The sequence below is a fragment of the Argopecten irradians genome, chromosome 11 (assembly GCF_041381155.1).
Source record: "Argopecten irradians isolate NY chromosome 11, Ai_NY, whole genome shotgun sequence".
Classification (NCBI taxonomy): Eukaryota; Metazoa; Mollusca; class Bivalvia; order Pectinida; family Pectinidae; genus Argopecten; species Argopecten irradians.
Window position 1 is genome coordinate 40,802,596 of NC_091144.1, and position 24,139 is coordinate 40,826,734.

General features: G+C 37.7%; 1 protein-coding gene across 1 annotated transcript in view; it reads left to right on the top strand.

Moving 5' to 3' along the window:
- Nucleotides 1–18,052, top strand: part of LOC138334639 (myoferlin-like) — a 101,530-nt gene extending 83,478 nt beyond the window's left edge. Inside the window, exons 45-54 of the mRNA XM_069283275.1 lie at nt 1,625–1,795; nt 2,380–2,525; nt 2,807–2,946; nt 3,456–3,544; nt 3,790–4,024; nt 4,611–4,710; nt 5,144–5,328; nt 12,872–12,981; nt 15,190–15,337; nt 15,522–18,052. Coding sequence (XP_069139376.1) covers nt 1,625–1,795; nt 2,380–2,525; nt 2,807–2,946; nt 3,456–3,544; nt 3,790–4,024; nt 4,611–4,710; nt 5,144–5,328; nt 12,872–12,981; nt 15,190–15,337; nt 15,522–15,554 — 1,357 coding nt within the window. The 3' untranslated portion in view covers nt 15,555–18,052. The remainder of the gene's footprint in view (nt 1–1,624; nt 1,796–2,379; nt 2,526–2,806; nt 2,947–3,455; nt 3,545–3,789; nt 4,025–4,610; nt 4,711–5,143; nt 5,329–12,871; nt 12,982–15,189; nt 15,338–15,521) is intronic.
- The last annotated feature ends 6,087 nt before the right edge of the window (nt 18,053–24,139 follow it).

The window sequence follows — 24,139 nt, forward strand, 5'->3', positions numbered from 1 at the left end:
TGATCCTGACATGGTCCCGACAAAGTGTTGTTATTTTTCGGGTCGATCCGAAATCCAAGATGGCCGCCACAGGTACCATCTTGAAAACACATTTTGAACTTCTTCTCAAGTTCTACCAGTGCGATTTAGCTGAAACTTGCATGAAATGATCCTGACATGGTCCCGACAAAGTGTTGTTATTTTTCGGGTCGATCCGAAATCCAAGATGGCCGCCACAGGCGCCATCTTGAAAACACATTTTAAACTTCTTCTCAAGTTCTACCGGTGCGATTTGGCTGAAACTTGCATGAAATGATCCTGACATGGTCCCGACAAAGTGTTGTTATTATTCGGGTCGATCCGAAATCCAAGATGGCCGCCACAGGTGCCATCTTGAAAACACATTTTGAACTTTCTCAAGTTCTACCAGTGCGATTTGGCTGAAACTTGCATGAAATGATCCTGACATGGTCCCGACAAAGTGTTGTTATTTTTCGGGTCGATCTGAAATCCAAGATGGCAGCCACAGTCTCCATCTTGAAAACACATTTTAAACTTCTTCTCAAGTTCTACTGGTGCGATTTGGCTGAAACTTGCATGAAATGATCCTGACATGGTCCAGACAAAGTGTTGTTATTTTTGGGTCGATCCGAAATCCAAGATGGCCGCCACAGGCGCCATCTTGAAAACACATTTTGAACTTCTTCTCAAGTTCTACCGGTGCGATTTGGCTGAAACTTGCATGAAATGATCCTGACATGGTCCCGACAAAGTGTTGTTATTTTTCGGGTCGATCCGAAATCCAAGATGGCTGCCACAGGCGCCATCTTGAAAACACATTTTGAACTTCTTCTCAAGTTCTACCAGTGCGATTTGGCTGAAACTTGCATGAAATGATCCTGACATGGTCCCGACAAAGTGTTGTTATTTTTCGGGTCAATCCGAAATCCAAGATGGCCGTCACAGCCGCCATCTTGAAAAACACATTTTGAACTTATTCTCAAGTTCTACCGAAGGGATTTGGCTGAAACTTGCATGAAATGATCCTGACATGGTCCAGACAAAGTATTGTTACATCTCTGGTTGATCCCAAATCGAAGATGACTACCATGACACTATGTCTAATTAATTTCCTATATTTAAAGGCCCTTGGGCCTCTTGTTTGAAATAAAATTTGTTGAAAGAAATTGAAAATGATCCTGACATGATCCTGACAAAGTGACACCATATATAATTAATTTTACTATTGTCAAGGTAGTCAGATGACCGTTAAGGCCCTTTGGGCCTCTTGTTTCATATGTAGGTTCCCTTAGTACCCTAGATGTGCATACAGCATTTTGGGACCTCCATCAACAAGATGGCCAAAAGGCAGCCATCTTGGATTTTAAAGTTTGAAAATCAGAAAAAAAAAATCCCTTTTTCAATTGTCAGATATAGATAATTCTTATGTAGATGCAATGGTCCCTCTGAGATCTCTTGCTTACTTCTTAATATTTGAAAAAAGAATATGTGCACTATATGGACAAAAATAGAGTATGTTAATATTCTGTCAATTCAATATGGTGTGTTGACCTTTGACTTGTCTACCTTAGTAGTGAACTGATTTCATTTCAACCTTTGACCCTATTTAACCTTTGACCTACAGGATGTTTGAGCTGAACTGTACCTTACCTGTGAAGAAAGATTTGATCGTCAGGATCAAGGATTATGACATCATCAGCAGTGATGACCTCATTGGGGAGACCATCATTGACCTAGAGAACCGCTTCCTGTCCAAACATAGAGCCACATGTGGTATCCCTAAGTCATACTATGTGTAAGTATGTAACGCTGACAGAACTTTATGGTATATATAGCTGAGAGAATCGGAAGATTAAAGAGTCACTATATTGTATCCAAGCATTTCATATTACATATATCTAACAGATATTCCCGTATCTGTTCTGACAAATGGGACCAATATCACCAAATAGACATACTATCAAGTAAATTTAGAATCATGTCATGATTTTCGTTTTTTATATTTAAAATAAAAGTAAATGTTAAATATTTTATAGAGTTACAATAAATAAGAATTATATGAATGAGTTACGTCCCCTGATTTTCATAAACCTCACCATGTATATATATTGTTTGTTTGTTTGTTTGTACCACCAATATCAGGAGAAGACTAAGATAGGCTACGCCTGATGTCTTATCCAATTGACACTAACATCTTTTGTCAATAAATTATTTGGAAATGGACAATATATATAACTGAACCAATTGAACTTTTCCTCCAATTCTTGATTCAAAGTCTGTGGTTTTGTAATTTTCCTGTAGAATCAATGTGAACCAGTTAGATATAAGTTAATGTTGGTGATTTATCTGTGAATATTAGTGATATATATCTGTGAACAGGTCGGGTGTGAACCAGTGGAGAGACAGTCAGAAACCCAAGGAGATCTTGGACTGGTACTGTAAGAAGAACCATATCACAGGTCCATTGTTCTACGGTACCAACAGTGTCAAGGTCGGCAACAAAACATACAGTCTGGCGGACTTCGGTATGTAAATTCCTGTCTTACCAAATAAAAAATATTTTGTTTAAACAATTGATGCTTCCGCTGTGTCATATATAAAAGGACTGACATTTGAACATGAATTATTTCCATGTCTTGAATAGGGTAAAAGCTACAACAATACATATTTTCAATAAGTTAATGAAGTAACAAATTCAGTTTTAAGGAACTGTAAGTACATTTTCTCTTTTTCATTACAAACGAAAAATAAAAATAGAATGATTGACAAAGGCATAGCATTGATTTTTTGTGTGAAATACTTACAGAGGTGAATCCGCGTTCTGACCCTGACCTTGGACAACCTGATGAGAGACTGGCCCTACATGTGCTGAATACCTTACCGATAGTCAAGGAACATGTGGAGACACGTCCACTCTACAACCCCATACAACCAGGGATAGAGCAGGTAACTTACAAACAAACTGAAATCCAAGATGGCCGACACAGCTGTCATCTTGAAAACACTTCCCGAACTCCTTCTCAAGTTCTACCAGTGCAATTTTGCTGACACTTGCCTGAAATTATCCTGACATGATCTTGACTAAGTGTTGTTACATTTCGGGTTGATCCCAAATAAAAAATGGCCACCATGACACCATATCTAATTAAGTTGCTTTACGACTGTTGCCAAGGTAGTCAGATGACCGTTAAGGCCCTCCTTGGACCTCTTGTTACAATTCCTAAGAGGATCTCTACTGAATACCATGTCATATCCATCCCACATTAAAACCTAGCAGTGTCATTTCTCTTCATTTATCTTAAATCTCAAAAGAAGATAAGCTGGCTAATTCTTAGAATTGGTGTCTTGGGTACAATGAATGTTTGTTCATTATTTATAAAACCTTAGCAATTATGATGAAAGATTGTGATGTTATTTTCCCATCCCTTAAAACTACATGTACTTAATTGTGACAGGGTAAGGTCCAGATGTGGGTGGATATCTTCCCAAAGTCTCTTGGTCCTCCAGGGTCACCATTCAACATTGAGCCACGCAAACCATCCGGGTATGTATACGAGACAGCAGGTAACAGAATAGTACAGTATTTGAGTGAAGGATTGTAGAGTTATGTCTAAGCAGTTTCAGTGGAGCTATATAAAATAATGTTGCTTGTTTGCTCATTGATTTCAAGACAAATGTAGTCTTCATGAAAATGTCAATCCAAAATATTAAATTTTAGCATTTGATCTGCTGTTATTTTAAGTATGATTTGAAGGTTTGACCTGTAATGGTTATGTTGATTGTTGTCAGTTTTGTGCTGCGCTGTATCATATGGAACACTGTGGACGTTGTACTTGATGAAGAATCAATCACTGGCGAACAGATGAGTGACATCTACGTCAAGGGCTGGATCTCCGGTATTGATGAGAAACAAGAGACAGACGTCCACTACCGGTCACTGGATGGGGAAGGCAACTTCAACTGGCGATTCATCTTCCCATTTGATTACCTGCCTGCAGAACAAGCCATGGTTGTGAAGAAGAAAGTGAGTACAGACTTTATGCGATACCGTCCTTCCGTCTACAATCAACTTTTTCTTAACCGCTGGTCAGAATTTCACAAAATTTGGCTGGTAACATCCTTATGGGATACTAACTGAAATTGTACCAATGGTCAGGCTCACCCTCTGTGGGCCTGAAGGTCAGGGCCAAAAGGGGACAATTTTGGCTTTTTCCATATTTATAATAAAAACGACTTCTTCTCTGAAACTAATGATGAGATTGCAATTATATTGCAATGGTAGCATCGTTATGGAATGGGGATTCAAAATTTTTCAAATGGTAGGACTGAACCCCAGGAGTTAGAGGGGCGGGGTTAAAAGGGGTCAATCTTGCGATTTTCATATAAACAACTTCTCCGAAACTTGGCATTGAATAAATAATAGTCATATGGTATTGATTGCATCATTGTATGGTGGGGATTCAATATTCAACAAATTGTGGTATCAATTTTCCTCGTTTTAATTTTAAGAGTTTTTGTGATAATTACTGGGAAAAAAACAGGTGAGCAATACAGGCCCTCTGGGCCTCTTGTATTTCCATACATTGCTACCATTTGGTTTGATGTTGCAGGAACACTTCTGGAGCTTGGATGAGACAGAGCAGCGTCTGCCACCTAATCTTGTAATGCAGATCTGGGACAACGACAAGTTCTCCATGGACGATTTCCTAGGTACACTTGTTTTGTGATGGGTATAATCCATATTTGATTCCCATTATTTGGTTTCTTCTATTAGAGGGCCAGGTTGTGGATAACAAGGTCATATATGTGACCTTGACAGCCATCTCTTGCTTTTAAAAAAATAGGTTGTCATGGTTTTATCTGTGTTAATAATTTGGATAAAAAATTTAAAAAAATAAAAAATAACCACTCTTTAATTAAAGAAAAATGTTTTGTCATATATAATTTTAAACCCACCACCAGCATCATCATCATCAACATCCTTATCATCATTGTCAGTATTATCATCAGATGAATGGTGGGCTATACAAATTGCCTTTATTTGTTAGTGGTCCATCTGTTAAAGTACCAAAGGCACCTGTCTCACATTAAGTAGACTCTCGTTGGATACAGTTTAAGATCTTCCCCCTTTTCTTTATAACAGGGACATTATCACTTAACCTGAGTGCCTTGCCAAAACCAGCCAAGAAAGCCGCTGACTGTACCCTCAGCCAGTTACCCGACCTACAGACAGGTCATGAGGTGAAGCTTGTCTCCCTGTTTGAGCAGAAGAGACTGAAAGGATTCTGGCCCTGCTTCAACGACGAGACAGGAGAACGAGTTCTAACGGTAAGACAAGACAGGAGAACGAGTTCTAACGGTAAGACAAGACAGGAGAATGAGTTCTAACGGTAAGACAAGACAGGAGAACAAGTTCTAATGGTAAGACAAGACAGGGGAATGAGTTCTAACGGTAAGAAAAGACAGGGGAATGAGTTCTAACAGTAAGACGAGACAGGAGAACGAGTTCTAACGGTAAGACAAGACAGGAGAACAAGTTCTAAAGGTAAGACAAGACAGGAGAACAAGTTCTAATGGTAAGACAAGACAGGAGAACGAACGGTAAGACAAGACAGGAGAACAAGTTCTAAAGGTAAGACAAGACAGGAGAACAAGTTCTAATGGTAAGACAAGACAGGAGAAGGAGTTCTAACGGTAAGACAAGACAGGAGAACGAGTTCTAATGGTAAGACAAGACAGGAGAATGAGTTCTAACGGTAAGACAAGACAGGAGAACGAACGGTAAGACAAGACAGGAGAATGAGTTCTAACGGTAAGACAAGACAGAAGAATGAGTTATAATGGTAAGACAAGACAGGAGAACAAGTTCTAATGGTAAGACAAGACAGGAGAATGAGTTCTAACGGTAAGACAAGACAGGAGAACGAGTTATAACGGTAAGACAAGACAGGAGAATGAGTTCTAACGGTAAGACAAGACAGGAGAACGAGTTCTAACGGTAAGACAAGACAGGAGAATGAGTTCTAACGGTAAGACAAGACAGAAGAATGAGTTATAATGGTAAGACAAGACAGGAGAACGAGTTCTTACGGTAAGACAAGACAGGAGAATGAGTTCTAACGGTAAGACAAGACAGGAGAATGAGTTCTAACGGTAAGACGAGACAGGAGAACGAGTTCTAACGGTAAGACAAGACAGGAGAATGAGTTCTAACGGTAAGACAAGACAGGAGAACGAACGGTAAGACAAGACAGGAGAACAAGTTCTAATGGTAATACAAGACAGAAGAATGAGTTATAATGGTAAGACAAGACAGGAGAACGAGTTCTTACGGTAAGACAAGACAGGAGAACGAGTTCTTACGGTAAGACAAGACAGGAGAATGAGTTCTAACGGTAAGACAAGACAGGAGAATGAGTTCTAACGGTAAGACAAGACAGAAGAATGAGTTATAATGGTAAGACGAGACAGGAGAACGAGTTCTTACGGTAAGACAAGACAGGAGAATGAGTTCTAACGGTAAGACAAGACAGGAGAATGAGTTCTAACGGTAAGACGAGACAGGAGAATGAGTTCTAACGGTAAGACAAGACAGGAGAATGAGTTCTAACGGTAAGACGAGACAGAGAGAACGAGTTCTAACGGTAAGACGAGACAGGAGAATGAGTTATAACGGTAAGATGAGACAGGAGAACGAGTTCTAACGGTAAGACAAGACAGGAGAACGAGCTCTAAAGGTAAGACAAGACAGGAGAATGAGTTCTAACGGTAAGACAAGACAGGAGAACGAGTTCTAACGGTAAGACAAGACAGGAGAATGAGTTCTAACGGTAAGACAAGACAGGTGAACAAGTTCTAAAGGTAAGACAAGACAGGAGAACAAGTTCTAATGGTAAGACAAGACAGGAGAATGAGTTCTAACGGTAAGACAAGACAGGAGAACGAACGGTAAGACAAGACAGGAGAATGAGTTCTAACGGTAAGACAAGACAGAAGAATGAGTTATAATGGTAAGACAAGACAGGAGAACAAGTTCTAATGGTAAGACAAGACAGGAGAATGAGTTCTAACGGTAAGACAAGACAGGAGAACGAGTTATAACGGTAAGACAAGACAGGAGAATGAGTTCTAACGGTAAGACAAGACAGGAGAACGAGTTCTAACGGTAAGACAAGACAGGAGAATGAGTTCTAACGGTAAGACAAGACAGAAGAATGAGTTCTAATGGTAAGACAAGACAGGAGAACGAGTTCTTACGGTAAGACAAGACAGGAGAATGAGTTCTAACGGTAAGACAAGACAGGAGAATGAGTTCTAACGGTAAGACAAGACAGGAGAACGAGTTCTAACGGTAAGACAAGACAGGAGAATGAGTTCTAACGGTAAGACAAGACAGGAGAACGAACGGTAAGACAAGACAGGAGAACAAGTTCTAATGGTAATACAAGACAGAAGAATGAGTTATAATGGTAAGACAAGACAGGAGAACGAGTTCTTACGGTAAGACAAGACAGGAGAACGAGTTCTTACGGTAAGACAAGACAGGAGAATGAGTTCTAACGGTAAGACAAGACAGGAGAATGAGTTCTAACGGTAAGACAAGACAGAAGAATGAGTTATAATGGTAAGACGAGACAGGAGAACGAGTTCTTACGGTAAGACAAGACAGGAGAATGAGTTCTAACGGTAAGACAAGACAGGAGAATGAGTTCTAACGGTAAGACGAGACAGGAGAATGAGTTCTAACGGTAAGACAAGACAGGAGAATGAGTTCTAACGGTAAGACGAGACAGGAGAACGAGTTCTAACGGTAAGACGAGACAGGAGAATGAGTTATAACGGTAAGATGAGACAGGAGAACGAGTTCTAACGGTAAGACAAGACAGGAGAACGAGCTCTAAAGGTAAGACAAGACAGGAGAATGAGTTCTAACGGTAAGACAAGACAGGAGAACGAGTTCTAACGGTAAGACAAGACAGGAGAATGAGTTCTAACGGTAAGACAAAACAGGAGAACAAACGGTAAGATGAGACAGGAGAACGAACGGTAAGACAAGACAGGAGAACGAGTTCTAACGGTAAGACAAGACAGGAGAATGAGTTCTAACGGTAAGACAAGACAGGAGAATGAGTTCTAACGGTAAGACAAGACAGGAGAACGAGTTCTAACGGTAAGACAAGACAGGAGAACGAGTTCTAACGGTAAGACAAGACAGGAGAATGAGTTCTAACGGTAAGACAAGACAGGAGAATGAGTTCTAACGGTAAGACAAGACAGGAGAATGAGTTCTAACGGTAAGACAAGACAGGAGAACGAGTTCTAAAGGTAAGACAAGACAGGAGAATGAGTTCTAAAGGTAAGACAAGACAGGAGAACGAACGGTAAGACGAGACAGGAGAACGAACGGTAAGACAAGACAGGAGAACGAGTTCTAATGGTAAGACAAAACAGGAGAACAAACGGTAAGATGAGACAGGAGAACGAACGGTAAGACAAGACAGGAGAATGAGTTCTAACGGTAAGACAAGACAGGAGAACGAACGGTAAGACAAGACAGGAGAACGAGTTCTAACGGTAAGACAAGACAGGAGAATGAGTTCTAACGGTAAGACAAGACAGGAGAATGAGTTCTAACGGTAAGACAAGACAGGAGAACGAGTTCTAACGGTAAGACAAGACAGGAGAACGAGTTCTAACGGTAAGACAAGACAGGAGAACAAGTTCTAACGGTAAGACAAGACAGGAGAACAAACGGTAAGACAAGACAGGAGAACGAGTTCTAACGGTAAGACAAGACAGGAGAATGAGTTCTAACGGTAAGACAAGACAGGAGAACGAACGGTAAGACAAGACAGGAGAACAAACGGTAAGACAAGACAGGAGAATGAGTTCTAACGGTAAGACAAGACAGGAGAACAAACGGTAAGACAAGACAGGAGAACGAACGGTAAGACAAAACAGGAGAACAAACGGTAAGACAAGACAGGAGAATGAGTTCTAACGGTAAGACAAGACAGGAGAATGAGTTCTAACGGTAAGACAAGACAGGAGAATGAGTTCTAACGGTAAGACAAAACAGGAGAACAAACGGTAAGACAAGACAGGAGAATGAGTTCTAACGGTAAGACAAGACAGGAGAACGAGTTCTAACGGTAAGACAAGACAGGAGAACGAGTTCTAACGGTAAGACAAGACAGGAGAACAAGTTCTAACGGTAAGACAAAACAGGAGAACAAACGGTAAGACAAGACAGGAGAATGAGTTCTAACGGTAAGACAAGACAGGAGAATGAGTTCTAACGGTAAGACAAGACAGGAGAACGAGTTCTAACGGTAAGACAAGACAGGAGAACGAGTTCTAACGGTAAGACAAGACAGGAGAATGAGTTCTAACGGTAAGACAAGACAGGAGAACGAGTTCTAACGGTAAGACAAGACAGGAGAACGAGTTCTAACGGTAAGACAAGACAGGAGAATGAGTTCTAACGGTAAGACAAGACAGGAGAATGAGTTCTAACGGTAAGACAAGACAGGAGAATGAGTTCTAACGGTAAGACAAGACAGGAGAACGAGTTCTAACGGTAAGACAAGACAGGAGAATGAGTTCTAACGGTAAGACAAGACAGGAGAACGAACGGTAAGACGAGACAGGAGAACGAGTTCTAACGGTAAGACAAGACAGGAGAATGAGTTCTAACGGTAAGACAAGACAGGAGAATGAATTCTAACGGTAAGACAAGACAGGAGAATGAGTTCTAACGGTAAGGCAAGACAGGAGAATGAGTTCTAACGGTAAGACAAGACAGGAGAATGAGTTCTAACGGTAAGACAAGACAGGAGAATGAGTTCTAACGGTAAGACAAGACAGGATAACGAGCTCTAAAGGTAAGACAAGACAGGAGAACGAGTTCTAACGGTAAGACAAGACAGGAGAATGAGTTCTAACGGTAAGACAAGACAGGAGAACGAACGGTAAGACAAGACAGGAGAACGAGTTCTAACGGTAAGACAAGACAGGAGAAGGAGTTCTAACGGTAAGACAAGACAGGAGAACGAGTTCTAATGGTAAGACAAGACAGGAGAATGAGTTCTAACGGTAAGACAAGACAGGAGAACGAACGGTAAGACAAGACAGGAGAATGAGTTCTAACGGTAAGACAAGACAGAAGAATGAGTTCTAACGGTAAGACAAGACAGGAGAACAAGTTCTAATGGTAAGACAAGACAGGAGAATGAGTTCTAACGGTAAGACAAGACAGGAGAACGAGTTCTAACGGTAAGACAAGACAGGAGAATGAGTTCTAACGGTAAGACAAGACAGGAGAACGAGTTCTAACGGTAAGACAAGACAGGAGAACAAGTTCTAATGGTAAGACAAGACAGGAGAACGAGTTCTAACGGTAAGACAAGACAGGAGAACGAGTTCTAACGGTAAGACAAGACAGGAGAATGAGTTCTAACGGTAAGACAAGACAGGAGAACGAGTTCTAATGGTAAGACAAGACAGGAGAACGAGTTCTAACGGTAAGACAAGACAGGAGAACAAGTTCTAACGGTAAGACAAAACAGGAGAACGAACGGTAAGACGAGACAGGAGAACGAGTTCTAACGGTAAGACAAGACAGGAGAATGAGTTCTAACGGTAAGACAAGACAGGAGAACGAGTTCTAACGGTAAGACAAGACAGGAGAATGAGTTCTAACGGTAAGACAAGACAGGAGAACGAACGGTAAGACAAGACAGGAGAACAAAAGGTAAGACAAGACAGGAGAATGAGTTCTAACGGTAAGACAAGACAGGAGAATGAGTTCTAACGGTAAGACAAGACAGAAGAATGAGTTCTAATGGTAAGACAATACAGGAGAATGAATTCTAACGGTAAGACAAGACAGGAGAATGAGTTCTAACGGTAAGACAAGACAGGAGAACAGGTTCTAATGGTAAGACAAGACAGGAGAACGAGTTCTAACGGTAAGACAATACAGGAGAATGAATTCTAACGGTAAGACAAGACAGGAGAACGAGTTCTAACGGTAAGACAAGACAGGAGAACAAGTTCTAATGGTAAGACAAAACAGGAGAACAAACGGTAAGATGAGACAGGAGAACGAACGGTAAGACAAGACAGGAGAATGAGTTCTAACGGTAAGACAAGACAGGAGAACGAGTTCTAACGGTAAGACAAGACAGGAGAATGAGTTCTAACGGTAAGACAAGACAGGAGAACGAACGGTAAGACAAGACAGGAGAACAAAAGGTAAGACAAGACAGGAGAACAAGTTCTAACGGTAAGACAAGACAGGAGAACAAGTTCTAACGGTAAGACAAGACAGGAGAATGAGTTCTAATGGTAAGACAATACAGGAGAACAAGTTCTAACGGTAAGACAAGACAGGAGAACAAGTTCTAATGGTAAGACAAGACAGGAGAATGAGTTCTAACGGTAAGACAAGACAGGAGAATGAGTTCTAACGGTAAGACAATACAGGAGAACAAGTTCTAACGGTAAGACAAGACAGGAGAACAAGTTCTAACGGTAAGACAATACAGGAGAACAAGTTCTAACGGTAAGACAATACAGGAGAACAAGTTCTAACGGTAAGACAAGACAGGAGAACAAGTTCTAACGGTAAGACAATACAGGAGAACAAGTTCTAATGGTAAGACAAACAGGAGAACAAGTTCTAACGGTAAGACAATACAGGAGAACAAGTTCTAACGGTAAGACAATACAGGAGAACAAGTTCTAACGGTAAGACAAGACAGGAGAACAAGTTCTAACGGTAAGACAATACAGGAGAACAAGTTCTAACGGTAAGACAATACAGGAGAACAAGTTCTAACGGTAAGACAAGACAGGAGAACAAGTTCTAACGGTAAGACAATACAGGAGAACAAGTTCTAACGGTAAGACAAGACAGGAGAACAAGTTCTAACGGTAAGACAATACAGGAGAACAAGTTCTAACGGTAAGACAAGACAGGAGAACAAGTTCTAACGGTAAGACAAGACAGGAGAACAAGTTCTAACGGTAAGACAAGACAGGAGAACAAGTTCTAACGGTAAGACAAGACAGGAGAACAAGTTCTAACGGTAAGACAAGACAGGAGAACGAGTTCTAACGGTAAGACAAGACAGGAGAACGAGTTCTAACGGTAAGACAAGACAGGAGAACAAGTTCTAACGGTAAGACAAGACAGGAGAACAAGTTCTAACGGTAAGACAAGACAGAAGAACGAGTCTAAGGTTCTAACGGTAAGACAAGACAGAAGAACGAGTTCTAATGGTAAGACAAGACAGGAGAACGAGCTCTAACGGTAACAAGCCCAATCACGTTTTCTTGAATCCTTATTAGGATCTGTAGGGATGATTTGTCTGATTTTCCATTCTTCTGATACCTCACTATCTCAACTCTATAATCCAACTTATTTCCTGTAACTATAAATATAAGTCAGCATGCTATAATGTCCTTTTCTGGTGTGAGTAAGTTTTCATTCAAACAACTTCTTCTCAATAACTAGATCCAGGACATTGATTATAGGTCTGTAGAATACTGGGATGAAGGGCTATCAAGTTTAAGTATGTGTGCTATATGTGTGTAGTACATGTGCAAAATGTATGTAGTATGTGTGTTATATATTGGTTTACTGAAATCTTTATAAATAATTTATATTTAATTGAACAGTGCACTTCTAAAAATGTATGTTATAATATAATAAGGACTTCAGTTAGTAAACCAAACTGAGAAAAATCCTTATATGAACAACACTAGCTATAGACAACATAACAGCTGTATTATATACATAATGGAAATAGCTATTTATATGCCTAGTTTCTTGTCTATGTATTTTCTGATGATTTTCTGTTTCCAGGGTAAGATTGAGATGGAGTTAGAACTTGTATCATTAGAGGAGGCTGATGAACGTCCTGCAGGACAGGGACAGGAGGAACCCAACATGAACCCTCATCTAGACCCTCCAAAGTAAGTCCTGTATGCCTAAATCTCTCTCATCTAGACCCTCCAAAGTAAGTCCTGTATGCCTAAATCTCTTTCATCTAGACCTTCAAAAGTAAGTCCTGTATCCCTAAATCTCTCTCATCTAGACCTTCAAAAGTAAGTCCTGTATCCCTAAATCTCTTTCATCTAGACTTTCAAAAGTAAGTCCTGTATTCCTAAATATTTCTCATCTAGACCCTCCAAAGTAAGTCCTGTATCCTTAAATATCTCTAATCAAAACCCTCCAAAGTAAGTCCTGTATCCCTAAATATCTTTCATCTAGACCCTCCAAAGTAAGTCCTGTATCCCTAAATATCTCTCACCAAGACCCTACAAAGTAAGTCCTGTATCCCTAAATATCTCTCATCTAGACCCTCCAAAGTAAGAAGTAGTCTTGTGTCCCTAAATATCTCTCATCTAGACCCTCCAAAGTAAGTCCTGTATCCCTAAATATCTCTCATCTAAACCCTCCAAAGTAAGTCCTGTATCCCTAAATATCTCTCATCTAGACCCTCCAAAGTAAGAAGTAGTCTTGTGTCCCTAAATATCTCTCATCTAGACCCTCCAAAGTAAGTTCTGTATCCCTAAATATCTCTCATCTAAACCCTCCAAAGTAAGTCCTGTATCCCTAAATATCTCTCATCTAAACCCTCCAAAGTAAGTCCTGTATCCCTAAATATCTCTCATCTAGACCCTACAAAGTAAGTAGTAGTCTTGTGTCCCTAGATATCTCTCATCTAGACCCTCCAAAGTAAGTCATGTATCCCTAAATATCTCTCATCTAAACCCTCCAAAGTAAGTCCTGTATCCCTAAATATCTCTCATCTAGACCCTCCAAAGTAAGAAGTAGTCTTGTGTCCCTAAATATCTCTCATCTAGACCCTCCAAAGTATGTCCTGTATCCCTAAATATCTCTCATCTAGACCCTCCAAAGTAAGAAGTAGTCTTGTGTCCCTAAATATCTCTCATCTAAACCCTCCAAAGTAAGTCCTGTATCCCTAAATATCTCTCATCTAAACCCTCCAAAGTAAGTCCTGTATCCCTAAATATCTCTCATCTAGACCCTACAAAGTAAGTAGTAGTCTTGTGTCCCTAGATATCTCTCATCTAGACCCTCCAAAGTAAGTCATGTATCCCTAAATATCTCTCATCTAAACCCTCCAAAGTAAGTCCTGTATCCCTAAATATCTCTCATCTAGACCCTCCAAAGTAAGAAGTAGTCTTGTGTCCCTAAATATCTCTCATCTAGACCCTCCAAAGTATGTCCTGTATCCCTAAATATCTCTCATCTAGACCCTCCAAAGTAAGTCATGTATCCCTAAATATCTCTCATCTAGACCCTCCAAAGTATGTCCTGTATCCCTAAATATCTCTCATCTAGACCCTCCAAAGTAAGTAGTAGTCTTGTGTCCCTAGATATCTCTCATCTAGACCCTCCAAAGTAAGTCCTGTATCCCTAAATATCTCTCATCTAAACCCTCCAAAGTAAGTCCTGTATCCCTAAATATCTCTCATCTAGACCCTCCAAAGTAAGTAGTAGTCTTGTGTCCCTAGATGTCTCTCATCTAGACCCTCCAAAGTAAGTCATGTATCCCTAAATATTTCTCATCTAAAACCTCCAAAGTATGAAGTAGTCTTGTGTCCCTAGATATCTCTCATCTAGACCCTCCAAAGTATGTCCTGTATCCCTAAATATCTCTCATCTAGACCCGCCAAAGTAAGTTCTTTATCCCTAAATATCTCTCATCTAGACCCCCAAAAGTAAGTCATGTATCCCTAGATATCTCTCATCTAGACCCTCCAAAGTAAGAAGTAGTCTTGTGTCCCTAGATATCTCTCATCTAGACCCTCCAAAGTAAGTCCTGTATCCCTAAAAATCTCTCATCTAGACCCTCCAAAGTAAGTCCTGTATCCCTAAATATCTCTCATCTAAACCCTCCAAAGTAAGTCCTGTATCCCTAAATATCTCTCATCTAGACCCTCCAAAGTAAGAAGTAGTCTTGTGTCCCTAAATATCTCTCATCTAGACCCACCAAAGTAAGTAGTAGTCCTAATTATTTCTCATTTTCAATAGATTAATGAAGAAAAAATAACTTGTCAAAATTTCGCACATATGACTTTAATTATTATACTTATATAATTACAACTATATAATTAATATACATACTTAATTACATCATCCTTTGTTTGCAGACGACCAGAGACATCCTTCCTATGGTTCACATCACCATGGAAGACGTTCAAGTTCATCATCTGGCGTCGATACAAATGGTGGTTCATTGGCTTCCTGATTGTTCTCCTCCTCATCATCCTCATCGCCCTCTTCATCTACTCCTTCCCGGTATGTTATCTTTTTGTAGAAATCACCTTCAATATAGCTATCAAATGCTGTGAAGTTTTCATATGTGACAAGCTATTTATAGGATTTTATGAATGCTTGTCATCTTAGTATTGAAAATAAATTTGACTGATTAATACTGTACTGTGAAAAGATCCTTTAAGTGTAATTATTTTTTCCATTACAGAGTGCATTCAACAACTGGATCCTAGGAAACTGAACAATCACATGAACAGTGTTTTATCTAAGAGTAAAGAACAGTTTTATAGAACAACGACAGGGGAGGGGTCATTCATTTGTACCGATTCTGTGTTTATATAGAACAATGATACGAAAATGTGTGTAGATGCATTGGGGATAGCTCTCTCTCACTACAATCACATTAACATTTATTGTGTGATACGAATACGAAAATAAAATGCTGAATGTTTATGTGATGAAACAACCAAACTTTCTCTGTTGGTTAAAATGCATACCCATGAATAAACTGTTTAACATGGTCATAACTGTAGAAAATTTCCATTTCAATACGTCCTGCAAGATTTCTGTACAATTTCTTAAAATAATGCCTGTGACAAATTTACTCAGTCTGTAAGCATATTGAACAAATTATGCTATAATTCTTCATATCCCTTGCCCTCCTCTTTTACTCTCTTGGACTGCCCCATCATTTGTTATGGGTAATACCATTATGACTAAGTAGGGATGCAAGGTGTACAGATGTGAAACCTTCAGAGAGGAGTGAATCTGATGGTTGTATTGTTGATAACTGTTAAAATCATTCAACATTTCGTCGTTAATTGATTCTGTTGTTGATCATGTGTATCGTTATCCTATATTCTCCATATAATGCTGTTAATACTGAATTGTGATTTATAATATTTACTACTGCTTATTAACTTATAGTTCTAGATAAATTAGATTCTTTGATTACATTAGACATAGATTTACAAATTTTCTTTGCGAAAGTTTTAACTTCAGAGGAAATCTTGTTGATATTATATAAACTGTTTATATACTAAATTTGAATGGCTGAAAAGCTTAGATATTAATTTGATATTTTGTTGAGGCCTCGTTTATATACGTACTTGCCACATACAGATAAGTATTTTCTCTTGTCTGTCTTAGAGCACCATCATCATATGGTTAGCTATTCAAATCGCCTTTTGTCTGTCGTCCGAAACACAACATGCCAGACAGTGACAATAGTAAATTTGATAGGAAAGTGACTTTCTGCTAAGACATGTTAGCAAATTTTATGTGCAGTTTCCCTGTTGGCATTTAATATGTAAAAGGAAGAGGGAAAAGAAAACAAAAGCAGAGAGAAAAAAATATCTCTTTTCATTGTCGTATTATAGGTCATTCTTTGAAGGGCGCCAAGATCCCTCTTGGATCTCTTGTTATTTTAACTGCTATATGCCAGCTTGTTATATTCCTTAATGCATGTATAATCATAATTTAGAAACTTTCTAGAAACCAAAACAAAACTACCATACCCTTCCAAAGAGACAATGGGTAGTACACATGATTTTGAAACAAAATATCTATTTTATTAAGAGAAAACACGACGGTCATCACAGTTTGATACCTATAAAAATTATGAAATTGCTCTTTATATTTTTATACCTATCTACATTTTAATGTATTGGTGTGACTGTCACTCTTTAACACTTGTTCAGGTTAAAAGAGGAATTACTTAGTATCAAACATATTTCTTTTTTATATGTTAAATTGTTTTTGTGATTATCTTTAATAGAAGATCAAAGTTTTTTGGTTTTAAGAATTTTCGAGATGCAGTCATTTACCATTTTTTTGTATTTCAAAATATTTGTGAAAAAGTTGTTGAATTGTCTTAAGAATCTACTCTTTCATTTTTATTGTGTGAGCTAGTCCTTACATAAGGAAACATGGTGTTACATTAGCTAGAAAAAAATATTTTATCCTGCAACTGTCACACATACAAACTGATAAATAGTTTGCGGATAAACTTGTGCTTTATCTGTCAATACAAAATGCTTTATTCGTCATTACTATTCACGTGTAATTATTTCACATCCGAAGGAACTTTTCCTTACATGATCAACTCAAACTTTTTCCTACCGCTGATTGTAACGCCATTCAGTTCTGCCAAATTGCGGCGTCACATTTACCAGAACAATGACATTTGTACGATACCAAAACATACGTATTACAGTAACATCTTTTTCGTGGCTGATGGTGAAGATATTTATTGTAAAAGTCATCTAGAAGCAAATAGTTGCAGAATAAACAGAACACATGGTTAGAAAAGAAAGCCAACTCTAACATAGGTTTGAGACTTTTGTGAACAGGAATTGTTATCTTGTGAACTAACAAAGGAATGCTCATCTCGACAGTTCTGTATAGAATACAAAACCCTGTAACCATCATTGATGTTGTCGGAATACATGTACCACCTATATTTCTGCTGTTTTGGCACTGATGAAAACCAGCTGCATTATACTTCCGATTGGGGCGAAACTTTGTTTAAAAGGCGATCATGTTTGCAATATTATTGGTATATTTCAGCTAGAATATGTATGTTTTTGATGAATGTTGCAGGATAAAAAGTTTGCATAGCTAGTGTGTTGGCTTGGGTCAGAAAAAAGTGCCTCGCTGCAGGCTCACCACTTTTGTCTTTCTTAACCCTCGACAATATACAGCCTAAAACACCATTTTCTATTTACTTAACAGAAGTTTGCATTCTTTACATAATGTTTTAATTATGTTATATTATTTGTATGATATTTATGTTATAAGTATAACATTATGTTAATTACATCCTTGCTTATTATATAACTTATGTCTATGTATATACTTATGTATATTACATATTTAATTAATCTATGTTATATTATCATTATCTATATTATATATATTACATTCTATGCTTATATACATTTATGTTATATTACGTCTATGCTATATAACATTTATGTTATATTACATCTATGCTATATAACATTTATGTTATATTACATCTATGTTATATTACATCTATGTTATATTACATCTATGCTATATTACATTTATGTTATATTACATCTATGCTATATTACATCTATGTTATATTACATCTATGCTATAAACATTTATGCTATATTACATTTATGTTATATTACATCTATGTTATATTACATCATGTATTATACATATATTTATTACATTATATACATCTTATATGTACATCTACGTTATATAACATATATGCTTTATTACATCTATATTATTTACATCAAGGTTATATTACATTTGATACAAATGTCATATTAATCTGTGTTATATTTCACCTATTATGTACATGTATTACATATACATGTATGTGCTATAATTATGTATACATCTGTGTAATATAACATCTATTATATTATATCACCTATACCAGTAACATAGATCCTACAACGATAATGTTACTGGTAGTAGGTGGAAGTTTTGCTCTGGAGTTTGTCAGAGTGTACAATCTAGATGTGTTAAAGAAGTTTTTGGAAATTAACCGAGTCAAAGTTTAGATTTGATGATATATTGCATATAAATTTCTCCTTTTTGTTTCATTCTACCAAACGCTCCTTCCATTATGACTTATAAAAACATTCGAATAGTATTAATTTCAAGCTTAAACTTAAAGACGTACTACAAACGCTGATATTTTTATTAACCCCAATCTACTATACACCTGTCTGTAATGAGCCTTTCACTGTACTCGCTGCCTGCTGTATTAATAACATAGACTGATATATCGATAGATTCCACACAGCTGATGACGTTCTAGGTGTTGGGAGACACTTTATATATACCGTGTTAGACATTATATATTTATTATTAATAAACTCATTTTACAGCATCTTGTCTCTGATGTTTTTTGTACATATGTATTATGTACCTCGGCATCGTTGGGGAATTAAAATAAATCAAGATGACCGCCACGAACTTTGTTAAAAAACTTAATTAGTCAAATAAATTAAAGTTTAACTAACTTAATTGCAAAAACTTTTCTGTCTTGATTTTGACATTATTGCTTAACTTGGCCTTTAACATGATATCATATTTCAGGACCATTATTAGAAGACACTAATTACTATCGCACTAAGTGTTTAAAATGCCCTGCAGGTAGAGAATTAGAATTGTACCTGCTGCATGATCGTAAGAGGCAACTAAATTTAGAATATTATCTATTCTATTCTCGTCCAGCTCAACTGAATGCCAAAATGAAGCTTCGACATTAAACATTTTTTATTGTCATAATATGTACAAGGATTAGGCACTAGTTATTTCAACTTATGAAGTCTTCTCCAATCAACGTGTTGATATTTACAAGTGATGACATAGGTATAAATAAAAATTGTCACATATGATGTACATAATACACAATCTAAAATTACACCGTGTTTAAAATCTTCTGGAGTTTATAAATAAATCTAGTTCAAATACATGACAATTTACTTCCAAAGCCAAATTTTCCTTTCCATAAAGTAACAAATTTAAATTTACTACTATGTGAGTTCAAAGTGATGTCAAGGGAGACTTTAGCAAGAAAATCAGTTAGGAAAATGAAAAAAGATAATATCCTAAAGGCCTTTTAAGACCAATCAACTGAGGGCAGCAGGTACAATTATAACGTCGTACGTATACCTTCATGGCAAACAACTAAGAACTAAAACAGCCAAAGTTTATGAATGATACAGACAAGGTAACATAGAGGAAACATTGCATCGGTATTCGTCGCCCCACAGAATCGTAGTTATATTATTATTATTATTTAAAACTATCAGGTGACTTCATATACTAATGCAACTTGTTACAATATGATTCAAAGGCCTAGATAATAATGTCGTTGATAATGTATTAATGGATTTGCTATACATGTACGTTCAGTAGATTTGATATTATCATTTTACCGATAAAATCAAACTTTGTTGAAAAATACTAATGTACTAGTTTTGTAGTACTGTGACGCTACCCAAATTGGTACATTTTAAATATATATGAAATAGAATTTTCAGTTTACAATCTAAACTGACAATAAGTGCCCTAAGCAAAACTTAAGGTGGTTCATAGTAACTGTGACATTTTTCATATGTCATATTCTTTTCAGTTGCTTATTATCAGTATCTAAACATGAAAATAAAGAAATAGTGAAAAAATCCGGAAACGACGTCGTACGACAACCCTAAACACACCATATATTTCAAAATAAGGAAAGCAATTGCTGAATGGGATATTTTTGACAGATGTGTGATTTTAAAAAACTCGACTCGGGGACAATACCTCGCCAAACAAGACTATAGGAGAACAGTTCCCTCTTGAAAGGGCCATAATAGAATATATCATTCAGTATGTAATGCATAATAAACTAGGTACGACTGCGCATTTTATATTACCACTAATTATAATAAATATTATGTATCTATCATGTCGAATGAGCAGTTCCGTTTTGAATAGAAGAAAATCTGTAAATAATACAAGTGTTTGCTGGTTGTTTACGTATAATATCCTGTTAAATTTTCTGCATGCGAATAGTGGGGAAGAGAAATAGATAGGATCCTATGAACTCCTCCGGCAGTTTTTCGAAACATGGTTTTTAGGACCGGTATGATGTCTAGTTTCATTTTATGCTTGTTGCCATTGACAACTAATGTCCATAGGGGTCATGTCGCTGCCATCTTGGATTGCACTTATCAAAACTGGCAAAAACGCAACATTCGCATGTATGTGCATAGAGAACCGGACAGCACACAGAGGCAAATAAACACATCTTTCAATATGATTTTGAAACATGTTCAATACGATAAAATCATGATAATGACGTTAAATCTTATCAGTTTTATGAAATGAGGGGAAAATAATGAAATTTTCAGCTTTTTCACTAAAAATTGTTAAATGTGAAAATTATCATCACAAGAAAAATTTTGATTGACAAAACACCTTGTAACAGTCATTTCAAATGGAACTAATCCTTGTGTTAACATATATGTACTATGCAAAAAGATAGATCGCATGGCTGAGGTTGGAAAAAGAGAGGGACCACCACCATCACCACCAACAAAAAATGCCAAAAAAAATGAATAAATGAAAACTCCAAATATTCTGGAAGTTATTCTGAATTGAAATGAATCTCGTCTTAACATATGTGCATTATAAAAGAATAGATAATAGTTTTTAGCAGAAGAAGCGAGATAGACCTCCCCCCCATCAACCTCCCAAATTTTTTCAGAAAAAAAAATACATATTCCCGGATCCAGTTAACATCCAAAGCCTAGTTCACATGTTTTATCCATGATTTAGGCAGTTCCCAATAACCGTAATAATCCATTGCTTTTTAGTGAAAACAACTGGAAAACATATAGAACATTTTAATAAAGTATCGGTTCACGTAAAGAACCAATGAGTTCGAATTATTCTCCTTGAATTTTTAGATATACCTCTCCGTGAAAAGAGGTGTACCATTGTAATGCCTGCTCGCATACAGTTAAAAACTACAAATACATATAATGTCTGCTGAGGAGGAACAGTCACAGACTGGGCCGCCATAACCGGAACCTAGGAAAACAGTCCATCAGAATAAGAGTACAGGGACCGAAGTTAAAGTTAGTGAAAGTAGACTGGCAGCAGACATGATGTCCTGGAACGAGGACCCATTATAGAGATCCAAAGAAGCCGCAAGGGCTCTAACCTCACATTGCATTTCGCCCCAGATTGATCATTAGATTGCTGATAAGCAATCCGGATCACCTGAAATATCCATCTGGAGATGGACTGTGAGGAGAAATCCTACTGACCCTGTTTCATTGGCAAGAATAATGCCTCGCCCCCTAGGTTTATCAAGGTAAACTCTAAGAGTCCGACAGGGACCACTCCCTCCACTGGCAATGGCCGTCGGAGTAAGCCCCCAACCTATCATCCGTGAACAAGGTCATGGTGGGAGCTGGCTTGGACAACGGAAACCCCTGAGAACACAGTCTTTTAGAGTCCACCATGGAGCAAACCCCTTTACAGGCTGGTTGAGAGAAAGCCACGCCTCACATTCCCTGCTAGCAGAGATCTAGTTTGCGTGGAGGACCATCTGGAGAGCTCTGATGTAAAGATCTCTTGCCTTCTCGAACTTCTCCAAAAGTGGAAGGGTATATACTCTGAACTGTGTTGAAACGGTTTCACAGGAAGACAAAGGAAACCTCGGACTTCTCTCTGGAAGGAATGAAGTCGACTTTGAGCAAAATTTTCGGGATCAGGCGGGCGTTCTCCCCCCAAAGATTACCGCAGTATAGGGGGAGCATGAGGGAATCGTCGAAATAGATGTGAACAATTTACTCCCCGAGTGCAGAAACCTTACGTCAACCAGCAGCAGCTTGGTGAAAATCAAAGAAGCAGTCGTGAGACCGAAAGGATTTAGTTTTGTGTTGATGAGCTGTGCTATTGTGTCTAGAACAAAACATTCAAGGATAATAATTCGAACTCAACGGTACTTTTCGTTCTGGCACAAACATAATATTTATGAAAAATTATATGATTGCTACGCCGCTTGAGGCTTAGTAGTTAGTTTCCTAAGCAATTCACGCCACCTTGCAGGATAGTCACGTACCAAGAACGCTGAACCAAAATTAAATTCGTAAAATTCTAAATTTATGTTTACCTGCTTTTGTTTCAAAACAGATAAATATAACACAAAGAAAATAAGATCTCTGTCAAAAGTCCAAATTATATATACTAAATACCAGGCCAGAGAAATCAAAGTCAAAGTAAACACGATCTTGTGATTACTAGTTACTCATAATATTCGGTCAATTACCTGAATGAGGTAAAAGGATGTGACTTGTTTTACTACGTTTTACTACAAAGAACGCGTGTTTTGTACCATTATGGTCCCCCGCGGATCGTGGTTTCATTTCCAACATTTGAAAATGCTAAGTAATATCATCATATCATTGATTAATTTTCATATTCTTTCCAGCCAAATGGTTAAGCTTCTACGTAGCTTTTTGGGAAGCTAATGCTTGTTTCTAGTTGTTTTCAGGAAGTGGATTATTACGGGGTGTTGACAACGTTCTAGTTGTAATTGGGAATCGTCTGCATCATGGATAAACCATGTTAACTAGCCTTTTATTGGACCAGGGAATATGTTATTACATTATGCATGTAAGTATGTGGGGGTTTTTCTCTATGAGTGGTGGTTGTTTTTTGTTTGTTTTTTGTTTTTTTTGTTTGTTTTTTTTTTGGGTGGGTCCACGTATTTTCTACTAAAAATTTCATAATGCACATGTGTTTAGACAAGAGTCAGTTCAGGTCAGAATAACTGTAACAGCAAATATTGTAACAGATCAAAAATGTTTTTAATTGTAGTTCATATATTTACCAAAGATTCTAATTCGACAGCTTAACTCATAAATTCCACTTTCTGTCAATGTATTCCTTTTTGGAGATATGAACATAAGTGCTTATGAAAATGAATTAATCTTTATGCACACTCAGCAATATATCAAAGATACTCATAGATTTTAACTTCGTCCTTTTATTATTATCATATATTTTCCTATCTGTTTTATTCCTAACATCTTTCGGGTTTTGTATTTATACGTAAATTATATTTGTAAAATCCTCCGATACTGACGACAAAAGAGAAACGAAATTCAAAGGAAGTCTAGAGTGACCAGGAGAACATTAATGGTTATAAAATAGCTCTCTCTCCCTCTCCCCCATCCCCCCCCACCCCCTATCTTACCCCCCCCCCCCCCTCTCTCTCTCTCTCTCTCTCCCTCTCTCTGTGTCTCAATTACAACTTTATATTTTAAGTAT